At 30.8% G+C, this 24088-nt stretch overlaps 1 protein-coding gene across 1 annotated transcript; it reads right to left on the reverse strand.

Moving 5' to 3' along the window:
- Positions 1-1874: 1874 nt before the first annotated feature.
- LOC143079200 (limbic system-associated membrane protein-like) lies at positions 1875-23771 on the reverse strand. Its single transcript, XM_076254429.1, has 13 exons — positions 23465-23771; positions 16811-17143; positions 15932-16195; positions 14914-15195; positions 13810-14121; positions 11695-11826; positions 10891-10921; positions 10410-10486; positions 8866-8890; positions 6067-6140; positions 5528-5552; positions 3840-3918; positions 1875-2538 (listed from the first exon to the last, which is right to left on the reverse strand). The coding sequence occupies exons 3-12, from the start codon at positions 16176-16178 to the stop codon at positions 3852-3854; spliced, it is 1272 nt and encodes a 423-aa protein (XP_076110544.1). The 5' UTR covers positions 16179-16195; positions 16811-17143; positions 23465-23771; the 3' UTR covers positions 1875-2538; positions 3840-3851.
- Between the last annotated feature and the right edge of the window lie 317 nt (positions 23772-24088).

The following is a 24088-nucleotide window of genomic DNA, read 5'->3' on the forward strand; positions in this document are numbered from 1 at the left end:
TGGTGATGAGGGGACACCTGCCATATCAGACGACACCGTGTCCATGGTGACGTCTGTTTACATTTTTTATTACTTTGTTCATTATATTTGGACATAGACAAGAACTGATGATATCATTTGGAAGCCTAAAATTAACGGTACCAATGGACACCGAACTACTACAAATTGGCTCAAATATGATTTCAAATGAAGAAATCATTAGTTTATTTCTCATGGTACAAAAGGTTTATTATTAAATCTAAAAGGTTTACAAACTAATACATCACACAATAAACCTGTAATTTTTCTTTTCTTTTCAGTTAATTACGTAACTCAACTCACATAATCACTATTTTCATTATGGAACATCGCATGCACGTAGTTTTAATTTATTTGTGTATAATGCATTAAATTTATCAAGGAGACAGATTAATATAAGCACTTGATGCTTGCTTCTGAATCCTAATTGTAAAGGTGTTTATAAAATATACTTGTTTTATTCATAATCAAATATTGTTTACATCAAGAGGGTATTGCATAAATTGAAATCTACATCTATTATTTATTGCAGTCCTTCTCTCAATTCAAGATTCCCAACCAACTTCAAATAACAATTTTCAGTTTTAGTGAAAAATTGGCAGACCTTTTAAAATCTTACAGTTTACAATGCGCTCCGTTTTGTGTTCTTGCAATTCTCATAGATTGTTTTTATCTTTATATGTAATTCTCAATAAATGTACAATATGGAAACACATACATGTCTGTATATTTTTTTTTATTTTGAGTTTAAGCTTACTATTGTTACGTTCTTTTAGAACTCGGTATATTTTTCGTGCTTGTTTTTTTTAAATGTCCTTCTATGTAAATCTTAGGAGATGTGGCATGCTTGACAACCAGTTAACTTAACATAACGTCCAAATGCCAAATTTTCATTCCTATAATATAACTGATCAGATTTGTTTGTGAGATACTTGCTGCTAAGTCATTAGTTTTCTATGTAGTGTTAAGTAAACTTTTTCGTTTTTTTTTTCATCTTTCCTTCATTGCCTGGGCGTTTTAAGTATACATCCATTAATAAGTTGTGAATGCCACCTTCTGCCTCGTCTTTTCAAGCATACATGTACACATTTTATACGTCTATGTTTCCTTTTGCTATGACGGTAAATAGAAATGCTCTCAGTGAACTAGTTCTCCTTTTTTTTACTGATCAAATGAAGTATATGTTTGTTTACCTTGCTCTAATTGTAATATGTGTTCACTTGCTCAATGAAAATATCAAAAAGGAAAGATTTGATTAAAAAAACCAACATGAAATCAGTTATATTTTTAAGCAGATTTGAAAAAACCTGGTGGCTTCATTAGATTACATAGATTCACTTGATTACCTTAGCCGTATTTGGCACAACTTTTTGGAATTTTGGATTCTCAATGCTCTTCAACTTTGAACTTGTTTGGCTTTATAAATATTTTGATATGAGCGTCACTGATGAGTCTTATGTAGACGAAACGCGCGTCTGGCGTACTAAATTATAATCCTGATAACTATTCATGCCATTATTTTTTGTAATCATTTTATCCACTTTAATGTTAGAGTTGTATAAATGCATAGACATCCTTTAAAAGTCAGATAGCAACAAACCTGGCAAAACTAACCAAAGAAAATACTTTCCATCTCAGTAACAGAAAAAGTTTTTGAAAGGATTGAAATAAACGCGGCACGATAGTTAAATACATCAGCGCTGTAATTTATGATATGATTTTCAATCATTGATGACTTATTCCCTTTAATACAATATTGATTTTTTTTTAATTTGTAATTCATTTGAGTTTACAGTAAAACCAATTTCTGTTTGCAAGCATTAGGGGATTTAAGCATTCACATTATACTAGTCATATCAATAATAAGAATAGATGCAGGGCAGATGCGAGTATCAAATTGCCATTGAATCAAACTGAAAAAGGTCCGTATACATTCCTTTAAAAACAAACCATAAATTAATGTTATAAATTTTTTGCAATTTACAAACAAAAACAAAAGAAAGGTATTTACTGGTTTCTACCAGCTTTGAAAAAAGTAAGGCTATATTATGGCATATTAATTCATTCTATTAATTACACTTATGCAAATTGAGTGATTCAAAATGTTAGTTACAAAAAACAACCTACATGGTAGAAATACAAAATATTTTTCGAATGAAAAATACGTTGGATTAATTTGATACAAATGGTAGCGGATATTGTGGATTAAGATGATCCATAACATTTCAACTTGCATCGTATAACATAAAACAGTACTATATGAGGGAATTAAAAAGGCTAAAGTGACAAACAAAAGTTATTGAAAAAACGCTATCAAATAATTCTGATGAGAAAACATTTACTATATATTGACACGATGTTTTGAGATTTAAAATCATACAATGTTCATCAGATTCGGAGATAAACAAAAGTGTGTTACATATTGTTATACGCATTTATACAAAAATCGCAATTCAGTTGATAAGGTATGTAGATATTTAAATTTCAAACACCTGCTTCTTATTTTGATGTCTTCTTGGGCTGAAAATATAATATTTGGTATCATATTTGATATGCGACTAAGTATTAAAAACACAATATTCAGAATTTTAAACCGACACTGGCTATGTATACACCAATTATAATACATAGCAGTGAATTAAAATTATGAAAAATGTGTGTTTCTTCCTTAATAAAAAAAAACAACTAGTATAATTTCGTTGAACACTATGTCCAGTTTCCGAGAAAGTGTATACTACACGTGTTTTTGTTGCGTTTTAGTGGCTTATTGTCTACTGTTTCTCAATAATTTAGCAGCTATTTTAACAATCCACGAATTTGGAGTGTTAAAATTAAATAAGGTGGGTCGCTTTATAATGAACATGACTTTTTCATTTTTAGCCATCTACAATCTTTGCTACATAGGTTAATTTTTTATCTCATAAGCAACACGACGGGTGGCACATGAGGAGCAGGATCTGCTTACCCTTCCGGAACACCTGAGATCACCCCTGGTTTTTGATGGGGTTCGTGTTGTTTATTCTTTAGTTTTCTACGTTGTGTTATGTGTACTATTGTTTGTCTGTTTGTCCTTTTCATTTTTAGACATGGCGTTGTCAGTTTATTGTCGATTTATGAGTTTGACTGTCCCTCTGATATCTTTCGTCCCTCTTTTAATACATGAGAGCTAATACAAATGTTTAACCCCGCCACATTCATGATCACCTATTCTTATTCAAGAGCCTGTAATTAAGATATTGCTGTTTACCTAGTTTATGTCTGTCATATTTGTCTTTCGTAAATTGCATTGTTATATATGAGACATTTGTTTTTTCACGTTTGAGTTGTTTGTAATTTTTCATTTCAGAACCTTTTTTTAATTACAATACGATTCTGTTTTTTTATGTTGACACTGCATGTGTTTCTTTTATAATCGATGTCAAAATAGAAATAAGAAAAAAGAGGGACGAAAGATACCAAAGGGATAGTCCAACTCATAAATCTAAAATAAACTGACAACGACATGGCTAAAAATGAAAAAGACAAACAGACAAACAATAGTACACATGACACAACATAGAAAACTAAAGAATAAACCACAAGAAGATGTGGTGTGAGAGTCAATTAGACAACTACCCAATCAAATCACAATGTGTAAACAATTAACCATTATAGGTGAAAGGACAGGTTCATACAAATGCATCGGGTTAAATCGTTTTAACAGGTGCTGACCTTCACCCTAACCTGAAACAGCAGTCTAACAAAAGTGTGGACAACCGAAAATGTAAAGGTTTTGAGGACATATAACATTAAAGAGCATAGTAAGTATCTTGTTTTCTCACCTGGCTTTACTGTTATTTGTTTAAAGTATCATAGGCATGTGCTTCAATTCTTTTCCCACATTCCTCGTATGTATTAACACTGGTAGAAAAAGATATACATGTAGTTGGTACATACAAATTGCAAAATATTTTCGTCATTTTTCAAAAAAAGATACACATAAAAATATCAGGCTTTATTTATGAACATTCACACGGAACACTAAAAGTGCAACGGTCATTGGCTTAGTTTTAAATGTTAAATGACCAACTATTATAACTAATTGCACTAATACTAGTGCTGTCAACGGTTAACAGTTGCAAAGACCGAATACCGAATACCAAAAAACGCTAACCGCTTAACCGGACTTTTTTCAATTTTTATAGACTTGATAAAAAATCATTAAAAATAGTTATGTTTTCTTAAAACATTGTCGTCGTGTTAATTAAGTTGACTGATCAATTGTCCAGTATATTAATTGCTATTGTTAATAAAAAAATATATAATTAATTAGAACTTATCTCTCAGCTCGGTGTAAGATCTTAATGAAATATAATTAATAAACATGTTTTTTTAACAGTATTTATTAACTTTAAATCAGTAATACGATTAAATTTTACGATTAACTTCATTATTTAATTTTTGATCTTATATTGTGTAGACCTACATCTGAATGTGCAATCTCCGTCCTGCAGACTTTGTCATACTTTAAACGGAATGCTAACTCAAAAGTTGTGAAATGCAAACCAATGTGAATGTAATCAATGATACTTGATAGTACGAGTAACAGGCTTAATTATTTCAATTAGAAACACTTGACATTATTTTCGGAGACAACAAAAGAAAATGAAAGAATCATCGGTTTCAGACATATCAAATTCTACGAGATCAAGATGTTTTTTTTTTTATTTTTCAATCTGAAGTTAGTACAAACGCCATAACTGATACGGTGTATTTGATTATTAAAAGTCAAACTTCGCCAGGAATCATTACAGACAAGCTTTATCATACCAAAGGTCAAACTTCAATTCATCGTATAATAAAATATGACATGGATGGAAGGTTGTCACATTGACACTCATACTACATCTTCTTATATCTATATGTAGGGTACTATAGATGAGGCATTGACAACTTAAACTACCGGTTTACCGGTTAATCGGTCGAACGACTATGTGAATAACCGGTCAGGCAAAAGTGTACGATTTGACAACACTTCTATTTACAAAACATAGAAATGACAAAGATTATCGTTCGTACACATATTCACTGTAAGATAAACTGTTAAATACAAAGGATTGTGATTCGGACTTAAAAGTTTACAAAACATAGATGCGTGATAGTGCGAGTGTGTCATGATGTTCTATGAACACACATACTTGATATATTTCTATTCAAAAACAATCTTTGATTAATTAAACATTGAAATCATTCCGGAAAGATACAGGTTTAAAAAACATCCTTCATTTTCTATAGTTATTTTATTTTGTGTCTTTTATTTCTCGAGGTTCGGGTGTTTTAGTGATTTTCTCCTTATCCATTCTTTCATTATTCTTGTTTGTTTTTTTAGACTTTTTATTTCTTGTTCAATATATCTTTAAATCACAGTTACCATACATGATTACGATCATAATACCTATCTACAATAAATTATCTAAACATATTGTTTCCGAATATCAAAAACACAATAAACAGTTTACAACATACATACCCATATTGTTGAGATTGACTTGGTTCTGAAAAAAAGGTGTTTAGAGTATTGTGTTTTCCTATTGATCGTATTGTGCTTTTTTTCGTTTGTATGGTTCTACTTAATTAAATAGAAAGCATTACAAAAAACCACTGAGAACGATAAGTTTTGCGTACCAGTCATCGACTCTTTTACAAAAAAAAATCTGACGAGAAAGAGGATGTTGGATGCTTTTTATTGTCATTCACAACAGAGCGTTTGAAATATGTTTTATGTTTAATATACAATTTGGATAGATTAAGATATATAATTATGTTAACACACTTTTCCTATATTGACTATTTACGAGACTTAGTGAAAAAAAATATTGAATAATTCGTGATCTCGAATGTTGAGGTAAAGACTAGTTAGTTAAGTCATGTTTGCTAGTAGATTGCAATTCATAGGACCGATATTCGGCTAGCGAAATTATGGTCACAGAGACATAAGCAGCAGTTATAGTGTGCAATTCTTGTGTTCATAAACCAAGGTTATCGTCATCTAAATAGTAGTTTTCTCACCAGACTCCATGTTGTCTACTGAACTGTTTGCATGTGCCTCAGAAATTCTACCACATTCCTCATAAGTGTTAGTACTAAAAGAAAATACCAAGTTGATACAATTACTTTTATTATGTGTATATGAAATCAAGACACATACAAAGCAACTTCCTTGTCTTTTTGGCACGTATCAACACCAACCATTAACAATATATTAATTTATAGTACGAAAGCCCAAGAAGATATGATGTTTGTTGTCGAAAGAAATCATAGTCATTATAAACAATATATGACACTACCGGGAGCAAATGAATACCTGTCTTGCAACAACCGATCCACCTTTGAAAAATCTGCGTTCAATGTCTGTTTTGTATGAGTGACCATTCGTGTCATTGGCGGTATAGAAAGTATATAAGAAATTTTAAATGCGTTGGTTTGCCACTTCAAACGCTTTGGTTTTCACTTATAACGCATTGATTATCATTTTCAACGCTTTCATAATCACTTTCAATGAGTTGGTTATAAAAACTACCGCGTTGATCCGTAATTCATACAGTATGAAAAACCAACGCGTTGTTTTTCAATTCTTCACCGTAAGTTTGGCACTTTTTTCAAGCAATCAAAAACTTTCTGACAAAGTATTATCTAAATATGGGTTACACTAATATGTGGACGAATGACAGGTCCAAATGAGAAAGGTTAATTTCTTTTTATTTCTCAAATTTAAAATATAATAAGATTTCATCCTTTATTAGAAAAAAAACACGATAAAAAAGATATTTAACGCTTGCAAAAACGTGGCATGAAAATTGAAATAAATTAACATATTCGCGTATTTCTTGAGAAATAAAAAAAGTTTTTAGCATCGTGTGATCGATCAAGTCATTATTGTATCTCATATTTAAATAATTCTTTGTAAGAAAGTTTATGATTGGTTGACAAAAGTGCAATCTCACCGTATATAATGAAAACTTACGGTATAGAATAACCTAACAACGACTTGTCCGGTTCATCTGAAAATTTCAGGGCAGATAGATCTTGACCTGATAAACAATTTTAAACCATGTCAGATTTGCTCTAAATACTTTGGTTTTAGAGATATGAGCCAAAAACTGCATTTAACCCTATGTAATATTTCCAGCCATGTCGGCCACGTTGGTTCGCTGACAGAGGCTTCAGACACATGTTAAAACTAGATACCGTAATGATGATTGTGGACAAGTTTTGTTAAATTTGTCTTCTTAGTTTAAAAGGATAAGATTTTTGTAAAGGATTACTAAAATTTAAGGCAGAATTGTTCAAAATTGACTATAATGGGCAATAACTCCTTAATAAAGGGTCAACTGACCATTTCGGTCATTTGACTTATTTGTAGATCTTACTTTGCTGAACATTATTGCTGTTTATAGTTTATCTCTATCTATAATAATATTCAAGATAATAACCAAAAAAGGCAAAATTTCCTTAAATTACCAACTCAGGGGCAGCAACCTAACAACAGGTTGTCCGATTCATCTGAAAATTTCAGGGCAGATAAAATTTGCTATAAAGGCTTTTGTTTCAGAGATATAAGCCAAAATCTACATTTTACCCCTATGTTCTTTTAGCCATGGCCGCTATCTTGGTTGGTTGGCCGGGTCACCGGACACATTTAACAAACTAAATACCCACATGATGATTGTTGCCAAGTTTGGTTTAAATTGGCCCAGTAGTTTCAGAAGAGAAGTTTTTTGTAAAAGTTAACGACAACAGACGACGACTACGACGGACGCCATGTGAAAAGCAATCTTGGCCCTTCATGCCAGGTGAGCTTAAAAAGACACGATAATTATAGAGCTTGGTCAAAATGTTTTAGTTTCTGGAGGAAGCTCAATTCCTTTTTGACATATCAGTTATGTTATTTCTAATAACGTATACAGAAAAGAATATTAATCCGTAAAATGTGTAAGATATACAATTTTAATATTTCAACATTATTTCAATTCCATAAGTGTACATCTAGACCTGCTCGAGTATTAAAAAACCGCTCAATCATAATTACATGATATCGCTATATAGCTAGCGATGATGTCATATATATGAGCTAAATTTGAATAATTAACTGTAAGTAGTTTTGAGAACAGTCAGTATTGTCGAACAAAAAGCAAATTCTTTATGAAACAACCATCTAATCAGCAAAATGAGGTTTAAAAAAGAAAATGCTGCTCCTTTGATTCGTTTGATATACCAACGTCTTTTGTCTAAATTTACTTGTGGTTTGAATCCGTTAATGCTCTTATCTTATCTTGTTTTCTTTTTATATCTATTAAGTTGATGATTGTTCTTCACAATTAATTGCATATCAAACGTTTTTGTTTGATACTCGTAATAGAAACTGACCAAAAAAAAAACGAAAAGAAAATCATATCAACTAGCACTGCACTGAAAACCCTGGGAAATCTGAGGTTACCTGAAAAGCAAACACATCCTGAAAATGTGGTTGAACATTTATGTTGCTTAGTGCTAAAAATAGGTGAAAAGTCTAATTCGGATATAATATACTCGAGGAAAATTGAAACAATAGTCCCTGTTCATGTTCATCTTTGACGGAAAAACTTTTGAAGCGATGACTGCAAATTTACCACGTGAAATAGCTGATATTTGTCTTCTTCTTTGTTATCAGTACCTCTCTAACAAGGACAACATTACTTGTGTCTTTTATTTTGTTCTCGATGGACCCTGATTGACATTTTCTATATGAAAATCAAGATATAAAGCAGATTTATTTGTATTTTGGTATCAATTCTTTACAAATAAAATGATAAGTGTATATATACATACATTTGCTCTTGATGTTCTCTTGTTTCTGAAAATTAAAATTTCCAGGTAAACCAATAAAACAAAAATATTTCTAAAAAAACTGATTATACGTTCTCTTTTAAGAATTTAAAGAACAGATCGTTTCGATTGGATTCCCTTTATATATCCATGACCTAACAGTTAAAGAAACAAAATACACAACTTCCTCTGTCTGAATTGTAGATTTATATCTAAAATTTGACATATGTGGTCATCTCAGAACCAGAATCTATGAAAAACAAGACGATATAATTTTGAAATTATCAATTTTCTCCTTCTCAGTAGCAACATTCTAACTTTACCTGCATAGTGGGTATATATTTTACAGCTTTTCGATATTTAAAAGCTTGCAGCTGCAATTCAGACTTTGAGAAAGGTCAACAGTGTCTGAGTAGAAAGTTGATCAACCAGGGATTTGTCAAAGAACGTCTCGTCCTTTTTCGTAAGTTCATCAGAAATTAAACAGACCTTACAGATACATATTCCGTATCAACCTTATAAATAATACACATTACATACATATTATAACACAACGTTGACTATTGTACCCCTTTTTGACATTTTTACCTTTTATGTCCTTTTTGTTTCGTTCACACATTGTTGTCAATGTAATTGTATTTTATGCAACTGTCATACAAGTGAGGGGAGGGGGTTAGCTAGCTGTAAAATCATGTTTAATCCAACATTTTGTACATACAAAAATGACTGTTCCAATTCAGGAATATGATACTTGTTATCCATACGTTTGAATTGTTTGCGCTTTTGGTTTTACCTTTTGACTACGGACATTCCGTTCTTAATTTTCCTCGAAGTTCAGTTTTTTTGTTGTTTTACTTTTTGTAAATGCATCTTATTTTTTTTTTCTCTTATGTAGAATATGCGTATTCCAATGAGGTGAACAAATAAGAATAATTTGAGTAGATACGACAACAAATGTGTTCAGTTGAAACATTTCAAATTAACGTCATACATCACTCCTACTTTCCACATCGCGTGATACCATATGAAGGAAATAAACTCAAATGTTAACTTTTGTTTATTGTTTTCAAACAATTATCAGTATCGTCGGAGGTAACGTGCAAAAATTCAGGAACTAAATTTTGCAATAGATTTGCAGGACTGTTATCTAGAAACTGTTCAAAAGTCAAATTTACCTTGATGAAATTATATCTTTACTTATGGAAATTCAGACCTGTAATGTTTCTGTAATTGCTATTGCTGCATAAATGTTTGGTTTGAATCATGAAAATAGTATTCTTTGATCAATGTAGATGTAAAGGTCACTTATATAGGTCACAAATAGTACTGCAAAATAAAGTTATTAAATTGTACTGGCTGTTCCTCGTGTATTTATCGTAATCAAGCTTTTCGACAAAGCAGTATATGTCGACATATTGAATATGAAAATTTATGTTATTGTATGATAACAAATGATGGGACAAATGTCAATCGACTACTGTAAACTTACAATGAACCTAGGACATTATAGCTTTGCTTATGTATTTAGGTATATAGTATTGACATACCGATATCAGACTGTAACGTAGTATATGCATCTGTAAATGCAGGATTGCTTCTCTGTACATCAATATATTGATCAGTTCTAAAATATACAATGGTATATTATCATTATGTGTTAAACTGTTTGGAAAGAATCCGATCGTACGCGTGCATATTTTAATTTAAAATGTACTGCTACGGATTTTGTAGTCGTTATATTCACTCCTCAGAGACAATACTTATATAGAAACCTCTTAAACAAATTGTGTATGCATTCTAAGTCTAGTTTATTAATTATTTTTGTCTCTATATTATAGAATGTAAACCCTTTAGTATCGTGGTCTAAAGACTTTTCTTTTGGAGTTACGACTGGGACTCATATACTATATACTATTAACACCAGCAATGTATTCTATGATGAATACCACCAGCACATAGCAATATGTGAATTTGTGTCTGACTTGTGTATTGTGTTTAAACATTAAAGGACCGTTCTGTTATACATACTTGGAAGATTCAATTGTCTTGTTCTTCAGTCCTTAAAAAAAATAAATTAAATATTCAAAACTTATCTTTTTCATTTCATTTTAGTTTTAGTTATTCTGACCATTAATCTACCTTATGTAAACACAAATTATACTTAGATGAAACTTAATAATTCTTTGTTACCTCGCTAAAAGTTGTTAGATTTTGTTTAAATGACATTATGCTTAAACATTTTATTGCAACGGTGTATTTGTATTGAATCATTTTTATTTCAAAATAGTATGTACCTTTTTCATATTGATGTTTTATCAAAATTAGCTTATTATAAAAAAAAAAAATCACGTCATTCTAGCATTGATAACTAATATAGTCCGTGTGAACCGCTCCGTTTTAATATTTTAGTATTGGCGTGCGTAATACTACTTCTTTTGCCACATGTGGAGCAGGATCTGATTACTTGTCCGAAACACCTTCTTTTTGATATGATCCTCTTTAAGCAGTCTCTATGATATGTGCCGCTGTTTGTTTTAAAGTAGAATTTTCTTGGTTTATAATATTGGTTTTGTTGAACTAAAAAACAGGAGTTTCAATCAAAGTAGAAATGTATGTAAATAAAAAAAAATATGATCCATAGTTATGCCTTGTTTGTTTCTTACAATTTTGTCTGATGCCATCGCCTGGAATAACCATATGAAAAAACTCATAATAGACATCAGGATTGAAATGCTGTATATGAGGCAGACGCATGTTTCGTTTACATGTATTCATTGATCTTCTATTTATATTGCTATTCTAGATATTTATCTTTATGGGAGATTAACTTACTGTTCCGGACAACAAAAAGAACTAATGCCATAAAGCCCAACAAACCGACCACCAGGGTTATTATTCCTGCCAAAAACATGCCGGTATTTTCTTTGAAATTGTTGCTTGCGAATATCTCTTGTCTTAACAATGCTGCAAACATTTAAATTATTAATACTGTATACATTATTTTTTTATTAAATTTATCGATATTGATTATGTAGAAAAGCTACGTGTATAACAAATTCATATAACCAAAGATAAAAAAAAATAACAATAGAAAAGAAACGTGTATCATCTGGACGGAACATGGGTTAATATCGCGTTAAGTCATACCGTAAATTTGGTTATTTTGGATGTAGTTTTATTTTGGTTTATTTGGTGCCTCTAATGAAAGTGCCAAAATTAAACACACGAAAAAAAATCAAACGCCAAAAATTGAAACGCATAAAACGCATACCGGTACAATAATATCGTTATGTTTATTGTTAGGGAAAAAAATTCTGTTATTATGTCTTCCGTATATTTACTACAATTCAATACATAGCCAAATCTGCTAATAAATACAAGATATAAATTGACAACATGACTTTACAATTTTTAATTAATAGTAAATTTTCTGAAATTGTTTAGAAAACACAACATGAATTTTTGTATAGGTAAGAGAATGATATTCCCTTTCTTCATATTTAAGTACGAGCGATAGCGAGTACTTATCATGAAGTAAGGGATTATCATTCTCTCACAAACTTAGAATATTGTAAAGTGCTCAAGGTGCAAATGATCTCTTGATTGGTTGTATTCAAGAATTTGTCTAATTGGTGGTGTAAATTAAATGTTTACAAATTAGGCATAACTTCATTGTGCAGTATTTCATTTATAGGCTAGTTTTAGTGATGTAAGGACTTTCCTTTAACTTGGGAAGGAAATATTAAAAATAATGTGTTTTAGACAAAATGTAAGGTAACACAGCAGTACAAAGTATACGTTTATTGACTGGTGAGTATGAATGTTAATATTTGAGCGAGAAATCTTTCTTTCTTAATTACAGATTCAATCAATAAATAAATTTTAGTTACACCACATTTTATCCCTCAGCCAATACTTCAGTCCTGCTTTTTAAAACTATTTTAGGGAAATATTCTAATGAAATGCCTTTTTTTTACCGGAATATTGGAAACAATAATTCTCTTTTGTTTATATTTTAGGTAAATAATTGAAGTTATTTATTTTCATAACATTATGGCCGCAAATTGTACTGCAGCAGTATATTTTTACTTTTATTTTGAATTTTTATTTGTTTCACAATGCAACTTTATACAAATCCAATCACTGTGATAAATCCTTTCAATCTGGTATTGTGCTTCAGGGCAGTTGTAATTCATTTATAAAAACTCTTCATTTCGAATTGTAAGTAGGTCTTCACAATAGGATAACCCCTTACTAAGAACATGATTTACATTCATTCTTCACAATTAAAAGACACCAAATTCTTTAATTTTTTGTTCGAGAGCACTTTGCTATATTCTAAATTCACATATGTCATAAATATTCCAAGCTATTGCTGATTAAACGCCGTTGTACTTCAACCAAAGGCATAAGGATTAAAATTTAAATCCTTGATGTCAATAGATTAACATGTGCTGCATTAGTGATCATTTCAATCTATTTTATAGGATATTTGTAAACAAATGTGATCTATCTAAAAAGTAATTTGAATGTTCAAGACTGTATTTTTTTTTAGCAATCGTTAATCATCATTTTTTTCGAATGTGTAAAGTTTTCCATTTGTTCTGCACCGCCGTGTTGTTTTTATAAAGGTACGTCACATCACTACTAACTGTGTATTACAATAAGCCCCGGCATCTAACCCCTTATGCAATATACAACGTCGACACATGGTTGCTTTTAACCAATCCCATTCTTAAAAATGTACAGTAGAAAAGACAAATGAATGGAAAGAGATTAAGAAAAAAACGAATAAGGTGGAATTGTTCTTAACATCAATCAAACGTTTGTTCCTACATTTGTAGGTTGCGACCACTCACTCGTGATAATAATTAATGTAAGAACAGGCTTAATAGTTGCTATCATCTGTATGAAATGAACATTTGGACGTTTTGAATTCAAACTCACCTTCGTCCATGACAACAAACCTTCGAGAGAAAACACCAGCTGTATTTTTAGCTGTAAAAACATAGTCGCCGAAGTTATTGCTGTTGACATTGTTGATCAATATTGATGACGAAGTGAAGTAGTCATTACTAGTTGTGTTGGAAACTATTGTAATAAAATTGCAAGAATTCCAGTCCTTGTCGGCCCGTAATGTCCATTCTATTGTTGGTACCGGGTTAGCATTTATTGTTAATGTTAAGCGAATAGTGCTGTTTATTGCTGCAATAACATGTCCAGCAGAATATGGTTTAGTACTGTCTAGAAAAGGTTTAACTAAAAAAAAACAGTACATTTTTTCAATTAGATTATGACAGACTTGGATAAAACAGTATTCATGCTATTTTTAGATTTGAAACAGAGATTTTAATTATTAATTATGAACATTTTTCGAATGTGTAAACTTAATAAAAAAAATAACAGGGGAAAACAACAAGAGTAATACCTCTTCTATTGATAATAAAAAGCTACAGAAAAGAGGCGAAATATAATACATAATCAAACACATCAAATTGTGATCGTTATATATATTGCATCCATTATATCTATGTTTCAATCTACCAAATATAATTAAACATGTTAATAAATAAACTCATCATAGAAACCATGATTAAACATTGTTTTTAACCCAGACGCGCGTTTCGTGTACAACAGACTCATCAGTGACGCTTCAAACTAAAAAAGTTAAAGAGGCCAAATTGTTAGGTTTTAAAAAATGTGCTTGTGCTTTACTACAACTGGAAGAAGGAATGGCACGTTTCAAAGATTTCCTAAAAGTCATCCAAAAACATCAAAAGTTACCAAAAGTTACACGAAACACTAAATATGACTCCATATGAAGTGTGTCAGTCTAGTACAAAGCAGATTTATACTCAGATCATGCATTGTAATGTTATGTCCGAAATATGCATTTTGGTGTCCCCTGGACTTTAAACAGCCATATATCCATTATCCGGTATGACATGGCTACGTAATGATGCCTTTAATTCGAAAATGAAAACCACTACTAGTATTATAACTCTATCAAAACTCTCCAAAAGATAATCAAGGACACCGTCTAGGACTTACATACTACGTTTACGGAGAACGTCTGGTGAGTTGTTTTGTTTATTTGCGACATCCCAGATGGTGCCAGTGTGTTCATTACGTAACACGAGTAGTTTCCACTCGCATTTTTGTTAATGTTGTTGATTCTCAGTACGGAGCCATCATATCTGAAGTTTGCATCATTCTGTTTTGTCCACCATACCAACTTGGACACTGGATTGGCATCAACTATAGGAGACACTATAAGGTTGTTCCCTTCCGTAATATCGTGCTGGTTGGAAATATTTGATATTATTGGACCATCTGTATATTAAGGTTTACAATTTTATAGCATGTATATTCAGTTTAAACAAGACAAAAAATGTGGTTTACACTAGATGAAATATAGTTATACATGTTATAGCAAATCGTATATTTTTTCAAGTTCTATGAAAAACGTAAAATATATGTGAAATTAAATCGACATTTTTAGTCGAATTTGAAAAATATAGATTCAAATAATGTATCAAGTGTGGAACGATATTTTTACATCTCAAGGGAATTTTATGTTTAATGTTAGAAGCCCATAGTATTCAAATATGAGTTTTAAAATTTTTTGCTTAGTTGTGGTCTTAATTTGAGATGTCAACTTTCAAGATCGTCGTTTTAGTGACTTCACAATAGTGATTTCAGAAGAAACTAAGAAAACCATTAAATTTCGACCAATCATTTGCTGGGAAAGAATTTTTCATAGATCAAAACATGTAAACATGTGTTGCTTACACTGATCGATACATGTAAAATAAAAAGCATGAACATTAGAAAAAGGACATTTATATTTTTAGATCACATTTACCTTGCCATAAAAAATACTAGCATAGATTTTGTTTTCCAAAAAGCATCGGAAATAACTATGCACAGGAATCACATGTCAATATGAAGAAACAGAGGATATCAACGGGGTATTTAAATTTTAAACAAAGTCCTCTTAAAAAAGCAGTTTGTGTGATGTTATCTTTTATCATTAAGGTCGTAATATTAGTAGTGTATTATGACTTACAATGCACATTTAGTTGTTTTGTTGCTTTATTGGACGTGCCAGCTATATTTGAAGCAGTACATGAGTACAGCCCACTATGTAATTTGGTTACGCTTGGTATAGTAAGATTTTGAGTGTTTACGGTACCACTTGGACTATTCCATTCGTATGTGACAGCTTTTGAAGGGTTTGCATCATCAATTACACATATTAAAACTGCATCTCGCTGGTTGTGGTATACAATATATGGATTATATATGGGTTCCATGTGGATATTTGGGAAATCTGAAGAAATAAAACACCACTTCTTGAAAGAACTCAAAGTTACATTGAAAACAAAGGTTATATTGAAAATAATATTTTAATTTTGAGGACTACTATTTACCTTCTATTTAAAATTGAGAAATTCGTAACAACTTTTTAATTTAAAATAACGAACACAGTTTGGTAGCAGACAAAATAAATGATCATGTCGATTTAAATCAAAGATAGGATAGAACAACATTTCAACTTTACGAAATAGGAGGTATCTGAAAATAGAAAAAAAAAAAAAACCACACGCATCCTATATTTTGACCTTTACAATCAATAGTTCCGTATACTTTTATTCCAGTGCTTGACTTTGTATGAAACCTCATGAACAAGTTGAACAATTTCAAACGTGAAAGATGTTTTTGTTCAACATAACATCAAATGTGTCTATCTGAAAAAATGGAATGCTACTTTATTACTTTCTTTATGAGTATGAACGCGATGATAAGCACATGTTTATGCAGCGCTTTGTGCTCAAAGTGAGCACACGACGGACGCTTTTACATTCATATACAATTACAAAAATCATTCAACTTGTATAATAACATGTATATATGTATATACGAGAAAATATTTTAAAATACTTACACAATACATCAAATGTTTTGTTCGATGACCTTACACCATGTCCCTGTATATTTAACGCAGTACAATATATATTTTTTCCGCTGTCTTCCTTCTTTCCTTTGTATATTAGCTGACTTGACGATATTAATTTATCATCAGAACAATCTGTAGCACATACGTCAGATTTAATAGAAGCAGAGGATGTGATATTAACACTTGCAATATACCATTGTATTTTAGAGGATGGTCGACCGGCATTTGTTCTGCAGGTAAAAATTATGTTTTGACCATTTATAACTTTCACTGGGTTTTCATCCGCCGCTGGAGTTGACAGTTTGACTGAAGTGATTGGAACTAAAGTTTATAAATTAAAAAAAATATGGTTTTTAATTTAACATACAGCCAAATAAGGTTTTATATGTTGAAATTACATGACCTACATTTTAGAAAAAAAAGACTTTCATATAGATGCCGCTTGTCAATGCTGCCTTTTTTAAATTTTCATTTATCATTCATACATAACATCAGAATATTGTGAATGTGCTCCAATGTAGGATCAGTAATATTGAGGACGTGGCGGTGTACAATATGTATATGAAAAGCAGCCCTTTCCTTAAATTCATGAAGGCTGTGTAGCATTTACATAAATACAAAATATAAATTGACGATTACAATTCCATAGCAAAATTCTAAAAAATACGAAAATATTTACAGTGTACAACTCGTTTTTAAACGTGTATACAAAATTCAGTATTTATTTTGCATATTGATATCCAAACACATTTCTAAGAACGCACATCAAATGTATTCAAAGTCTTGAATATAAAAACGTTTCAGTGTGTTTCAGATTTTTTTTAGGACTTTATCACTAATGTATAGCTAAACAATACTAGAAACACAATTCTAAAAAAGATCTTCGACACCCGTTAAAATACAATGACAAACTAAACATGTACTAAAATTAAAGCTGTTCCAACTTGTACGTGAAACTCTTACAAAAATGTATTTTATAGATAATTATGTCGAGCTACGATGTAGATTAGATATCGACTAAATCGACGATACTGTATAAATATCAAATCAATATGCACGTTTTAATATCTGTTCAGCAACAAAATCAACATTGGCCGTCCATATTGAGTCGATGCTATTAGCCAAATATTTTACTTGACACAATTCTTCTGTTTGAAATGTTTAAATTAGCGATTTCGGTGATATCTACGATATATGTACAAAATGTTTATTTGATACAGTTGTCCTTTAAGACAATTTGATTTCCAGTTTATCTGTTTGGACTGTTTAAAGCAAAGAAATTGACGATATCGGTTCTATTTCGAATCCATATTGCATTTAAATTTCATATTAAATTGAAGATGATCTTCATGTCATTTTATATTCATTTCATACAGTTCAGTTTATGTTCCACGTTTTGCAAATCGTTTTACAAAATGCAACTTGGCGACGGAGAAATAAACATATGTTCTACGATTTCCAATATGATTTTTCTCATCTGACTCTTTCCTTCAATGAGTTAACATCAAGTTCATCTAATAATTCAGTTGTCGACATTGATGAAATCAAAGTTATTAGGTCAATATCAACAAATTGTGTTAAAATGTGTATATACCATATTTATGTATATATAATATACCTTCTCCTCAAGATGATATCTACGATACCAATTACATAATGTGTTTCTCTATTCGTTTATTTCAATTGAACTTACGTAATTTATGTTAGATTAAGGAGATGCTGTACGATTTCCAATGTGATAACAAACCATCAGACGCATTTGAGGGATGTTAATAACTAATGGTCACCATACAGTTTTCAACCGAGAACAACGCCATATCGGTATGACAATATGCTAAACATTTGATTTGGAAAAACAGACATTTTTTATCAACCTAACTAGTCTACTCAAAATAGCATTTGACCTCAAAAAAATTGCAACAGAATTTGTTTTTGTATTTTTCGATTCCAAATGGCTTTCTTTGTAACATACAAAAAGTCTACCAAGATATCTGAGTGGGAACATAGATTTTTTGGGGTGAAAAATAGCGAAATTTGTCAAAAATAGCGAAAAACTGGGAAAAGCTTGTTTAACATTCATTTTTTAAGATAATCATTATAAATCAACAGTTTTACAACAGTTTATACAGTGTTTATGAAATAAAATAACAAAAAATAGTGGTTTTTTTTCTTTATTAACATGGAATTTTAGGTGAAAACATCCGATTTTTGTTGGAATTTGAGATTCACATAGCGTGAATTGATTACCAAAAACAGGCAGGAAAAATATAAAAAATGGTAAAAGTAGTTTTGATTTTTCAATAAAGACAAACACCATTATTTTAATCATTCCAAAACTTTACAGCAATTCCTTATTGTGAAAATGATGATTTTGGGTAAAATATAGCAAAATCAATCAACAATCGTAAAAAACTGGAAATACACCAATTTGGAGTTTAAACTACTTTTGAATCACTTCAAAATAGAAAAATGGAAATCTTGATATAATTATAATTAGATCAAACAAAATTCATTGTAAAACATATAGTAAAATAACTGATTATAGGTGAAAAAAGCTAAATTTGTCAAAAAATCGTCAAAAACAGGATAAAAATGCTATTCATATTTTTCAGAAACCATTTTTTCGACAGACTCATGGTTTGGTGTCACAGTTTTGTTTATAGTTGCATCTAATAACGTTAAGAAGCTTATCAGGTCTGTGGAAGTGCCATCAAAATTGGATAAAGTTTTCCATTTTTGATTTCCCAACCATAATCTGTAGGATGTATATGTGAACTTCTTCTGATTATAAACTAGAAGACTATGAAATTGCCCTAGCCTGTATCTGATGTTGGTGGTAAACTTTTCACCTGAACCGATGTGTTTCCAGTAATTACTATGGATTTTAATTTTCTCCAGAGAAGAATGTCAAGTCTTTCCAGAGGAAGTCCTCCATATAAACATGTTAGCGCTTCTTCTCCTGCTTTGATGGTATCTGCTTTAATAAAGCCTTGATCTTGATATTTGTGATTAAGTTTTTTTTTTATGGAAGTCCTTTGCCTATTTCAAAAAGCTGAGATGATGAGTAACAACCTGTTATAGAATGCAAAAAGAGCAACAAATTACAAACATCCTCCCAAAGAATCCTTTATACTGTTCTTTGTTCCATATTTTCATTTTTTCATATTTAAAACTACCTATCCTGTTGCACTGTCGATTAACATGGTCCAAGTCCACAATTGTCGTCCCTTATTTTTTTTCGTTGTCCACGAATATAGTCCTTAGTGTTGACAGTGGTTACATGCCAATTTTTTTTATACCCCTTCCAAATTTACTTCTCCATGTGTAATGCCTCATATTGCAAGTAGGGGGTGAAAATATACAGTCACTGTAAAAAAAAATTGGGTCAGAATTTTAAAGGAAAGTAGTGATTTGGACTACCTGAAAAAGGTTAAAAATTTGCACTTTGGAAGCTGTCGAAAGATTTTAAGACGCCTTAAACATAAAATTGTCCATATTTTGAAGTTTTCTATAATTTTGATATAATTTGTCTCAAAAGTAGTACAACACATGTTCTAAAAGAAATGCACTACAAAATAATTGTGATCTCAGAACACATGATGAATAAGTACAGTTACACTAATAGATCCTTATCTTCAACATTTACTATGACTTCTAAAGACAATGCTGTTTGCACAATAAGAAGATCTGCATCATCAGTTGCATTCTTACATTTAATGGTATTATATGCTTTAGCTTGTCACAAAGCACGTTAATAAGAACTGGTTTGTTTTGACTGTTTGACATGAAAAGTTCCTTTGGATAATAGATTATTTTCTTCATCAATACTACATACATGAACAGACCGTTTTTGGAGTGGGTTTTTCTACAGATCTGACTATAGAAAAGATCTTGATGAGAAGTGTCAAATCTTATGGAGGTCTAACCTGGGGCAGAGGAATGGGTGAATCCCAACGATCACAATGAATACTATCTATGCCATCTTGTGTAGACTAAAACAGTGCCATGCAAGATCTCACTGGTGTTGTTTTTGAAAGTTATCAAGAACTTCCTTCAATTAAAGATATTACACATTTGCGTAGAACAAAAGGCATTATTTTGAAGAACATCAATTTCACCTCATCTATGACTTGCAAAACTCAAACAAAACTTTTCATGTCAAACAGTTTGAACAAACCACATCGTCCTATATCTATCTTATTAATGTGCTTTGGGACAAGCTACAGGATAATAACATTAAATGTAAGAATATGACTCATGATTGTGCTTTGTCTTTAGTAGTCATAGTAAATGGTGAAGATACAGATCTATTAGTGTTACTGTACTTATTCATCGTTAATCAAAAGTGCAAACAGGTTATTTTTAAATCTGAAAAAATGAAAATATGGAACATAGAACAGTCTAAAGGATTTCTTTGTGAGGATGTTTGTAATTTGTTGCTCTTTTGTTGAATTGTTTGAAATACTAAGGCTTTTCTACCTCAGGCATAGATTACCTGCTGTATTTGGGTAACATTTTTAGGAATTTTTTATCTCAATGCTCTTCAACTTCGTACTTTATTTGGCTTTTTTTTTACTTTTTTGGATTCAAGCGTCACTGATGAGTCTTTTGTAGACGAAACGCGCGTCCGGCGTATATATAAAATTTAGTCCTGATATCTAAGTTTATTTGCATTCTATAACAGGTTGTAACTCACCATCTAGGCTTTTTGGAATAGGCAAAGGACTTCCATTAAAAAAACTTAACCAACAATATCAAGATCAAGTTTTCATGTATAATGCTTCATTAAAGCAGACACCATCAAAGCAGGGGAAGAAGCATACGATTCAGGGCAATTTCATAGTCTTTGAGTTTGAGTGCATAATCGGTGTCAAAAATGGATGTAATAAGAAGTTGACATAGATCCTACAGACCATGCAGACTATGGTTGGGAAATTTCTCGTTGAAAACTTCGTCCAATTTTGATGAAACTTCCTTCTGCACCTGATAAAAGTTTTACCATTATAAGATGCAACTGTAAGCAAAACTGCAACACCAAATGATGTGTCTAGACAAAATGGTCTGCAGAAGTGTTCGGTAGGATGCGGTGAATGTTGTGGTTTGAATCGTTCTAATTCTGTTTCCCTTGCTGAATCTGACTTTACTGATGAAAAGATATTTGTTGTATACAGAAAACTATGGAATAATCTTTAAAAAAATGTTTCCATGTATCTTGTCATTTACTTTTAAATCATTATCAGTTTTGGTCAATGAGACTTTTTACTTCTCATTATGCATGGTCAACACGCTGTTCAGTTTCAAATAGCTTTCAATAACACTAGTATATATTGATAGGAGATTAATTGAGGAATCAAAATAGCAAAAATTAAGATAGGGGTCAATGTGGTTGTTTTTGAGATATTAGCCATTAGAATTTTAGCGGGAAAATGTTCTCTCTTGGTTTTTCATAGCTTTATCATTGACCAGTTAAAGTTCTCAAAAACTATAAAAAAATAAATAAGATTTTATAAGACTTTTAAAAATGGCTTATAATTATGCATGTAAATGATTTATAAAAAGAAAAATGGGCATCCATGGGCAAATTTTTTAAGGCATTCAAATGGATAAAACCAGAGTATTTCAAATCTGACGAAAATTCCAAAACATGACAAGCAAACATCCTTAACATCTCTTGTTGGTTAACATAGTATGAATTTAAGCATTGCACTTTTTCATATAAAGAATATAAATTAATTTTCATTAACATCTTGATTGATTTCTGAAAAACTATGAATTTTATCAGTTTTTTTCCAGTTTTAGACAATTTTGGGCCAAATTTAGCTTTTTTCACCCAAAATCAGCTATTTTCAAATTTGTTTAACTATGAATTTTGTTTGATCTGATTATTATTCTATTAAGATTTGAATTTTTCTATTTTTAGAGTGATTTAAAAACAGTTGAAACTCCGAATTGGTGTTTTTCCAGTTTTTAACGATTTTTTGATGATTTTGCTATATTTTACCCAAAATCACCATTTACCAAATTAAGTATTGCTGTAAAGTTTTGAAATGGTTAGAATAAAGGTTTTTGTCTTTTTTAAACTATCAAATGAACCTCTTTTACCAATATTTATATTTTTGCTGTCCTGTTTGTAATCAATTCACGTCTTGTAAATCTCAAATTCAAACAAAAATCGGATGTTTTTTTCACCAAAAATTTCATGTTTATACAAAAAAAAACTATTTTTGTATAATTTCATTTTATATAAACACTGTATAACCTGTTGTAAAACTTTTTATTTGAAATGATTATCATCAATAATGAATGTTTAACAAGCTTTTCCCAGTTTTTCGCTATCTTTGACAAATTTTGCTATTTTTCACCCAAAAAATCCATTTTCCCACTCAGCTATCTTGGTAGGATTTGAGTATGTTACAAAGTAAGCCTTATAGAATTGAAAAATACCAAAAATAATTCTGTTGCAATTTTTTTGAGGTTGGCCACATTTTTCATCTATTTTGACTAGACTAAACCTGAGACGGAAGTATAACAGCACAATATAATACATACTGTAAGAATCAGTTGCAAATGGTTTTACCTGTGTATTATATTGCTTTAAATGTGATCAGAATACTTATTAATATATTACAAATAAGCACTTACTTTTTAAATATAACTTTTGTTTGCCTGAATTTTGAGAATTATCAAAGATATTTAAACATTCCCATTCGGTTCCATGTAGGCTTTCAGTCAAAAACAGCCCAGGTATGGTAACATTATACGTTGATGAATCACAAGTATATGTAAAGTTTCTTTCGTAACTTCCAGATATGTCACAGGTGCCATCTGAGTTGATTCCTGTTATGAAACAAATTGGTCTGTTGTCTTTTCGGAATTCTATAAAGCTGTTCCCATACGAGCATATAAAACTGAAATCTTCCCCTTCCACTGCAGTACTTGGGTGTGTTGATAATTTGAAGACTGTTGAAAAAAATGTATGAACTTGAACTGTTACATGTACATTTAGAGAAAACATAGAAATAAGAACAATTCGTGTTGCTGCTTATTACTGTATATTATCAGATTGATATGCGGCATACAGTTTACATGTTTAAAAGATTTAGAGAAACAAATTCAACCAAATCTTGTAATCGTTAATAATACGTATGTTTAGTATGTTTTCTTTTCAGTTTGTCCTTTAACCTCAATACTTAGTTTGCTTTAAATTATAATGTATGTGATTTTGTGTAATTTGAAAAAATCCTCAATGTTATTTGTATACTGCCA

The sequence above is a fragment of the Mytilus galloprovincialis genome, chromosome 6 (assembly GCF_965363235.1).
Source record: "Mytilus galloprovincialis chromosome 6, xbMytGall1.hap1.1, whole genome shotgun sequence".
In the NCBI taxonomy this organism is placed as follows: domain Eukaryota; kingdom Metazoa; phylum Mollusca; class Bivalvia; order Mytilida; family Mytilidae; genus Mytilus; species Mytilus galloprovincialis.